Genomic DNA, 9,085 nt, shown 5'->3' on the forward strand with positions numbered 1-9,085 from the left:
CTGAATTGAGCTCTGTTGAAGGAGAAGGGAGGCAAGCCCCTGTTCCTTAGGGACAGTGGGTGAATGAGTTCTTCAGAGATAGCTTGCGGCTTCTTTGCCGATTTCTTTTCTGTTTTCAGGTTGCAGAGGCTGGTAGGGGGCAGCGTGCTGTGAGAGAAGCAGAGTCTTGGATCACAGTAGAGCCGTGATTAGGTGGGCTATAATGGCAGCCAAGCAGCCAGCCGGGGACACAGGAACCAGCAATCAGAGTTGAAAACAGAGGAGTTTGAGGGGAGAACTGTTGGAAGGGAAGGGAAGCAAGTCCCTGTTCCTTAGAAGCCATGAGTGAGTTCTTGAGAGTTTGTTTGCTGTTTGCAGAGACTGACAGGAGGCAGTGTGCTGTAAGATAAGCAGAGCCTTAGCCCACAGGGGAGCACTGATTATTGGGCTTATTAAGGCAATCAGTCAGCGGTGCAGAAGCTGCAGCACAATAGCCAGCAAACAGAGCTGAAAACAGGGGAGTTTGCGTGAGAGTTTGTAAGGGGAGTTTGTGGGAGTGAGTATGGTTGTTGTTTTAATTTGTGGAGTGTTTTTTCCCCTTGACAGGGGCTTAGGTGTGATGGCTATCACAGTGACAGAGGCAGCAGTGGTAGTGACCTAAGGAATGGAAGAGGCAATTAAAATGACTGGATGTGGAGCCTGTGAGATGTACATTATCCTGGAGTGAGTACCTGAAAGGTGCTTTGTATGAAGTGCTGCCTGATAGGGTTGACGGAAGAGAAGAGTCGAGGTTTGGAGATGCAGGTAGAAACTATGGTTGAGCTTCGAAGGTGATTTGAGCACATGATAGAGGGAAGGCAAGAGAAGGCTGAAGGGAAAACTCAAGACTTATAGATGTAAGATGGACTGGAGAACTGTTGGGGTAGACTGCTGGATGAGGAAAGTGGTCAGTGGAAGCATGTGACTATCAGAACCAGGCAGAGGAGAACACCTGCTACTGAAGGTGAAATAGAGCAGAGGAACAGGTTTGCTGAATTGGGAAATGAAGGGGTGCAGCAGGCAGTAACAGAAGTAGGAGGGTAAGGAAGAAGAGAAGAGGGGCTAGTCATACAGGAAGAGACAGTGGAGATAGCCAGTTTGGAGACCCAGAAGGATAGAGAATGACGCGCATAAGATTGCAAGTGAGAACAAAAAACAGAAAGAACAGAAGGAGGAAGGCTGGTGCACTGCACCATCACAAGAAAGAAGCAGCTCTATGTGATTGTGGACTCTCTTCCAGAAATGGACAGGCCTGTCACCAGAGCTGATCCAGAGAACAGAAGAGTGTACTGTCGGCCAGGAGTTAAGGTACAGCATGTGGGCCTGAGGCTGGAGAGGATCCTATTGGGAGCAGGAAAGAATCCACTGATGTTCACATATGAAGGACAAAATGATACTGCTAGCTTCTTGCTAGAATGCATCAAGGGAGACTGTGCCAGGTTGGGGAAGATGCTTAAAATAAATGAAGGTTCAGATAATTGTCAGTGGGGTTCTGCTTGTCCCTAGAAGAGAAGAACTGAGGTGAGACAAGATTATGATGATCAACAGATGATGCAGGCAGTGGTGCTATAAGGAGGACTTTGCCTCCCAGTGGTTGAACATCCCATTCACAAACAGAGGACTGTTCTCATGGGATGGATTCCACCTGAGTAGGGATGGAAATAGAATTCTGGGATGGAGGCTGGCACAAATGATTCAAAGAGCTTTAAACTAGGAATTTGGGGAAGATGGTTAGGAGATATTCATGTAATCTCAATGCCTGATTTTAATATTGAGTAGGAGGAAAAATCAAGTAAGAGGATAGAGCAATGGAGAAAGGAATGACAGATGGTAAGAGAATGGACATCAAGAGGAAAGATAGTGTCATTGGTATTACTGGCAGTAGAATTATTGTACCTAATCAGACAAGGAAGCTGGATGAAACCAAGCAGAAACTACTAAGATGTTTGTATACCAATGCAAGGTATCTGAGTAACAAAATGAAGGAACTAGAAATACTGGTGCAGGATGTGAAACTAGGTATTATAGAGATAACAAACATGATGGAATTGTTGTCTTGACTGGAACACAGATATTGAAGGGTATGTGCAGGTCAGGAAAGACAGAAATAAAGGTAAAGGTGATGGAGTAGCATTATATATTAATGATGAGGTAGACTAAAGAAATTAGAAGTGATGTAATGGATAAAATGCAGTCTGTTTGGGTCAAAATCACGTTGGGGAAGAAAGAGGTCCCACTGGGATAGTGCTTGGGGTATGCTACAGACCCCCAGAATACAATTTGGGAATGGATAGAGACCTCTAATATTTTTAATGAAATAAATACTACTGGGAATTGTGTGATTATGGGAGACTTTAATTTCCCAGATATAGATTGGAGGATAAGTTCTACTAATAATGGTAGGGCCCATGTATGCCTGGATGTGATAGCTGACAGCTTTCTTCACCAAATAGTCACTGAACCAAAAAGAGGTGATGCCATTTTAGATTTAGGATTGGTAAGTAGCCAGACCTCATTGAATAACTGGTTATAGAGGAGAACGTTAGTTTGAGAGATCATGAGCTAATTCCATTTAAACTAAATAGAAGGATAAAGAAAAATAGGTCTGAAATGAGGGTCCTTAATTTCAAAAGGGCAAACTTTTTTTTAAAAATAAGGGAATTAGTTAGGGAAGTGGACTAGACTGAAGAAACCAAGGATCTGAATATGAAGGATGCTTGGAATTAATTTCTGCAACTGTGACTGAACATATCTGAAGCCTACATCCCAAGGAAGGGAAAAATATTCATAGGGAAGGGTTGAAGACCAAACCAGATAAGCAAGCATCTCAGACTGGTTATTTAGAAAAAGCAGAAAGCCTAAAAGAAATGGAGCATCGGATGGATTAGCAAGGAAAGCTATCTTTTGGAGGTCACTAAGTGTAGGGTAAAAGTGAGACCTGTCAAAAACCAAGTAGAGCTGGACCTTGCATAGGAAATTAAAACTAACAGTAAAAGGTTCGTTAGCCATATAAATAAAAAGAAAACAAGGAAAGAAGTGGTACTGCTAAGCACTGAGGATGGATGGAGATTAAAGATAATCTAGGAATAGCCCAACACCTAAACAAGTATTTTGCCTCAGTTTTTAATAATGGTAATCAGAAGTTTAGCAGAGTGGCTAATGGAAATGAGGGTATGGAAGTAGAAATTACCACATCAAAGGTGGAAGTCAAACTCAAACAGCTCAATGGAACCAAACTGCAGGACCCCAGATAATTTATATCCTAGAATATTAAAGCAACTGGCACATGATATTGCAAAGCCAATAGCAAAGATTTTTAATGAATCCATAAACTTGGGGGTCATACCTATGATTGGAGAATTGCTAATATACTACCTATTTTTAAGAAAGGGGGAAAAAAGTGATCCAGGAAGCTACAGTCTAGTTAGTTTGACCTCAGTTGTATGCAAGGTCTTAGAACAAATTTTGAAAGTGAGACTAGTTAAGGACATAGAGGTAACTGGGATAAAATACAACATGGTTTTACAGAAGGTAGATCTCGCCAGGCCAACCTGAGCTCTTTCTTTGAGAAGACAACTGATTTTTTTTTAAGACAAATAAAATGCAGTAGATCTTATTTACTTGGATTTCAATAACTTCCACACTGGGGAAATTAGTTAAATTGGAGAAGATGGGGATTAATATGAGAATTGAAAGGTGGATAAGGAACTGGTTAAAGGGGAGACTACACTGTGTCATATTGAAAGGTGACCTGTCAGGCCTGAGGAAGGTTACTAGGGACATTCCTTAGGGACTGATCTTGGAATCAACCTTATTATTCGTTCATGACCTTGGCACAAAAATTGGGAGTGTGCTAATAAAATTTGCAAATAGCACAAAGTTGGAGGTATTGCCAATACAGAGGAAGAATGGAACATCATAGAAGATCTGAATGACATTGAAAACTAGAGTAATAGAAATGGGATGAAATTTAATAGTGCAAAGTCATGCAATTGGGGACTAACAACAAGAATTTTCACGATAAGCTGGGGTGTATCAGTTGGAAGCCACAGAGGAGAAAGACCTGGGTGTTTGGGTCAATCACAGGATGACTATGAGCTGCCAGTGCTATGTGGCCATGAAAAAAAGCCAATTCAATCGTATGCTGCATCAGGTGAAGTATGTCCAGTAGAGGTAAGGAAGTTATTACCATTATACAAGGAACTGGTGAGACCTCATCTGGAATACTGTGTGTAGTTCTGGTCTCCCATGTTTAAGAAATATTAATTCACACTGGAACAGATGCAGAGAAGGGCAATGAGGATGATCAGAGGAATGGAAAACCTACTTTATGGGAGGAGACTCAAGGAGCGTGACTTTTTTAGCCTAACCAAACAAAGACTGAGAGGAGATATGATTGCTCTCTATAAATAGAGATGGATAAATAGCAGGGAGGGAGAGGAGTTATTTAAGCTATGCGCCGATGTGAACAGAAGAACAAATGGATATAAAGTGGCCATCAACAAGTTTAGGCTTGAAATTGGATGAAGGATTTTAACCATCAGAGCAGTAAAGTTCTGGAACAGCCTTCCAAGGGGAGCAGTGGGGGCAAAAATCTAACTGGTGTTGATACATTTATGGAGGAGATAGCATGACAAGACTGCCTACAATGGCATGTTGCCCATCTGCAACTGCTTGTAGCAAATGTCCCATGGCCAGAGATGGGACACTGGATGGAGAGGGCTCTGAGTTACTGCAATGACTTCTTTCCCAATGACTTATCTGGCTGGTGGGTCTTGCTGACATGCTCAGGGTCTAACTGATTGTCCTATTTGGGCTTGAGAAGGAATTTTCCCCTGGGTCAGATTGGCAGAGGCCCTGGGGGGGTTTTGCCTTCCACTGCAACATGGGGCAAGGTTCACTTGCAGGATTAAACTAGAGTAAATGGTGGATTCTCTGTAACTTGAAGTCTTTAAATCATGCTTTGAGGATTTCAATAACTCAGCTAGAGTTTATGAGTCTATTACAGGAGTGGATGGGCAAGGTTCTGTGTTCTGCAACGTTCAGGTCAGACTAGAAGATCATGATGGTCCCTTCTGGCCTTAAAGTCCGAGTCTGAAATTTCAAAATAATTTTAATACAGATTTTATGATGCCTTTATTTGCTGTAATTACATAATTGCTCATGGTAATTCCAAAAATACCTCTAATTAGAGTGACTACACATTCACTTCATGTAGTTAGACAATTATAATTACATAAATATGCCATAATCAGAAAGGTCTGAAATGTTCATACAGCAAAAGATTAGATTAAGAAAAGGGCACAGGTGCAGGGGGAGACCTATGGTGCTATGCTAATAGCAGACAGTTGTAGTCCAGGATATATCATAGATGGGACAGTTGTCACCTGGACTGATCCACACAGATAGTGTATGAACCTGGGTGTTCCCTGGGGCCACACCCAATTTTCAGGACTCTTCACCTGATCTCTCTGGTGAAGAGATCAAACTCCAAAATGAAGCTTGCAGTGTTGTCCGTGTACTGTTTTCTCTCCCATGGATAAGAAATATATCTTTAGGAGGTAAAAATTCCACTGATGGAATGGCAGGTCACATTGGAAGAAATGCCTATATTCACACATTTCTCTTAATTCAGCATTTGGTCCAGTATTGTACTACTCTGTGCTAGTACCTACTATCTTCAGGTACATTAAAATTACAGCACTATATGATTACAAGGCATATACTCATCTACCCCAATATAATGCGATCCGCTAGAATGCAAATTCAGAGATAATGTGGTAAAGCATTTCCCCTCTTCCCCCCCTCACTCCCAGGCTTGCACAAGCCTGGGAGGGAGGAGAAGTGGAGGAGCAGCAAGTTCAGGGGAGGAGGCGGAGCAGTGGTGAGCTGGGACGGGGAGGGGTGTGTGGGGGAGGTCCACAGCAAGTAACGGGGGGGGGGGGCGCAAAGCAACCGCTCACCAGCTCAGCTCTGCCTCCTCCCCCAAGCGCACCACTGCTCTGCTTCTCCCCGCTCCCTCCCAGGCTTGCCATGCCAAACAGCTGATTTGCGGCAAGCCTTGGAGGGAGAGAGGGAGAGGGAGAAGCAGAATGGCAACGGCACACTTGGGGGAGGAGGCAGAGCTGGAGCAGAGGTGAGCTGGGTTGGGGAGCTGCTGGTGGGTGCTCTGCACCCACCAATTTTTCTCCATGGGTGCTCCTGGAGCACCCATGGAGTTGGCGCCTATGGCGGCAGCATATCTGGCTCTGACACGCTGCTCTGAGTGGGGTGTAAGGGGGCTGGGCTGGGGGTTGGATAAGGGGCAGAGGGTCTTGTGGGGTGGTCAGGGGACAGGGAGGGTTGGGGGTTCTGAGGGGTCAGTCGGGGGCAGGAAGTAGGTGGGGGTTGGATGGGGGTGGGCCCAGGCTGTTTGGGGAGGCACGGCCTTCGCTACCCAGCCCTCCATAGCAAGTTTGATATAACGTGGTTCCACCTATAATGCGGTAAGATTTTTTGGCTCCAGAGGACCACGTTATATTGGGGTAGAGGTGTACAAAGTAAACCTTGATATAGATGTACATAATGATTTGTTGTTGCAGCTTGGCCTGGAAGCTGTTCCATGAGTTCTTTGAAGGTCTCATGTGAGGAGCTCTAGATGAATAAATGCTCAAGGCTCCAGCAGTAATATGCAGGAATTGCTTCTCTCCTGTTCCACAGAAAATTAAAGCATTATTAAAAAGATATGCTTTAGCTCACCTAGAAGTTATGGCTTTGATGTAGAAACTACTGGGTGAAATTCTGCAGAACACAGCTCATAGGAGGTTAGGCAAAATCAGAGGGAACCACTATATCTATAAACTCTATTCATTTGTCTTCCCTAGGGATTGAGTAGGGCCCAAGCTTGCTGTTCTGTACAACATATGGTAAACCACTGTCCCTTTACTCAGATAGGTGGAGCTATAGCTGACTTGAAAACCTCACTTATAAATAATGAAATAACCAAAGAGGCTGTACATCTTTTCCCATTTCTTTCTCTTCTCCATGTCATCCCCTAAAATCCATCCTACTATGGGACTGGATTGATTAATTCACAGCTTTGCCTAAATGGCATAGAGGGCAGTGCATAGCCACACTGCCCCAAAGGGAGCACCAGTATATAGATGCTGCTGTAACACTCCTTTGTGGGATAGTTTCTTACCCCACACACATCCAGCCCCTTCTATCCAGCTCTGCTTACTCATGCATGAGGGGCAGGGCCATGGCCTCTTTCCTACCTTTGTGGGGCACTGTGTGCTCCTCCATGGCTCTTATGTGGGTTTCACATAGCGAGAGGGTTCTTATGTCCTCCTTACCCTATTGCACACCCATGCTGGGGCAAGGCAGAATCTGGTACTACAATATTGTAAGAATTTTGACTTCTTAATGTTGATGTGCCAAATTGACCCACCACCATCTACATAAAACCTTCTCCAATAGGCAGCCATTGCAACAAGAAAAAGGAGGAAATGCGACGACTTGGTTTTGCATTGCTCCATTCACTTATAACAGCCACATCCCTTCCTTAGGAGAATGTTAAGGAAGGATTACATCACACATATCTGCTAACCAGCCCCAGCTAGAAAGATATCTTTGTACCTCTGTGGGCAGGGGAACAATATTCAACCCTAATTGTTTCCTAGGAATTAGGTATTCTGTACCAGAGCCAGTCATTCCAAGAGGATAGTTTGAACGAAGACTAAATCCACCCCAGGCTGAATGACAACGCCTATCTTTATTGGTCAGACTGGCAGGACATTCTTACTCTTTCCCTACAGCACTACTCAGCTTATTACCCAAGGAACAAGGACTAAACAGAGACAAAAAGACTTATCCCCTTGTCCTGAGCATATTTTCTTAAAAGTGGTAAATGCCACCAACTTAATCATTCATATACTACAGTATTTTGAATGTGAATTAAAAATAGAAAATTATTTTATACTGAGAGCGTGTTCTCTCCCCTTGTCTATTTATGCAGGCTGCAGATGTGCAGATACGATTTTGTACTTCTGGAAAACATCGAAACAACCTTCAAGCCTATTCCATGCCAAGAGAGGGACAAGTAAAGAGAACCTCTGCTAACTTGCTTTCCTTCTGTAGACAATATCACGTTTAATTCTTTCTTAGGACGAAGGCCTGCAGTGAGGAGGGAAATGAGTCAAAACAGGCTCAGTTTCTGAAGTTGGAATGATAATCTTCATTGCTTCCTTTGGGTATTGTAGAGTGAAGTTCAACAACCAGTTCAGTCAAATTTTGAAAACATATGTATGATGGCAGAACACATACAATGATCTATTAGCCATTGTTTGTAAGTAGCAAGAATACTCCAGGAGTACTCTGAATTAAATATAACTATCTGTGCTGATCATGGCAAATTAGTTGTCATGTAATATAAATGTAATTATTTTTTTTATAATTTTTCATATTAAGACAATTATCTCTGAATTTAATATGCAACACTGATTATATACAAACCAAATATACAGCAATTATGGACTATTATATTCACTGAATAAATAATTTGTATTTATTTTGTTATGTGATGCTTCTATTTTTGGAAACCAGAACAGTTGATATTTGTGCAAATATATGTAAATTTGCTGTTTAAAGCAATTCTCTGATCTCCAGTGTCTTCTGTAGGTGACTAGTATTACAAATCTTTAAGTGTTTGTCTATTAATGGGAATGGACAAGAGATTGGCATGCAGGTTTGAAGACATTGGAATGTCTGCTTATGGCTTGTGTTATACAGAAAGTCAGACTGGATGATCACAGAGTCTTGGAATCTATGAAGCTTTGAATATACTTACAGAGAAATTGTGTGGCATTAGGAATGGTGTCTACAATTACCAGATTTTACTGCTAGGTGGTATGAAATAGGTATAGAACTCTGCACATACACAGCAGTCTGTCTAGAAATCTGTTGTACCCATGCCCGTAATGCTCACTGAATGCCTATGTATAACTGCTGCCTTTTCTATTATTGTGTAGCTCCAGTTTTGCAGAGTGCTTGAAAGACATTAGATTAAATTTAGAAATATTGTAATGAA

At 42.6% G+C, this 9,085-nt stretch overlaps 1 protein-coding gene across 1 annotated transcript in view; it reads left to right on the top strand.

Moving 5' to 3' along the window:
- LIPI (lipase I) overlaps positions 1-8,102 on the top strand; it is a 38,897-nt gene extending 30,795 nt beyond the window's left edge. The window contains exon 10 of the mRNA XM_073328644.1: positions 8,015-8,102. Within this exon, the coding sequence (XP_073184745.1) occupies positions 8,015-8,102 (88 nt within the window). The remainder of the gene's footprint in view (positions 1-8,014) is intronic.
- The last annotated feature ends 983 nt before the right edge of the window (positions 8,103-9,085 follow it).

This window comes from Lepidochelys kempii, chromosome 1, assembly GCF_965140285.1.
Source record: "Lepidochelys kempii isolate rLepKem1 chromosome 1, rLepKem1.hap1, whole genome shotgun sequence".
Taxonomy (NCBI): domain Eukaryota; kingdom Metazoa; phylum Chordata; order Testudines; family Cheloniidae; genus Lepidochelys; species Lepidochelys kempii.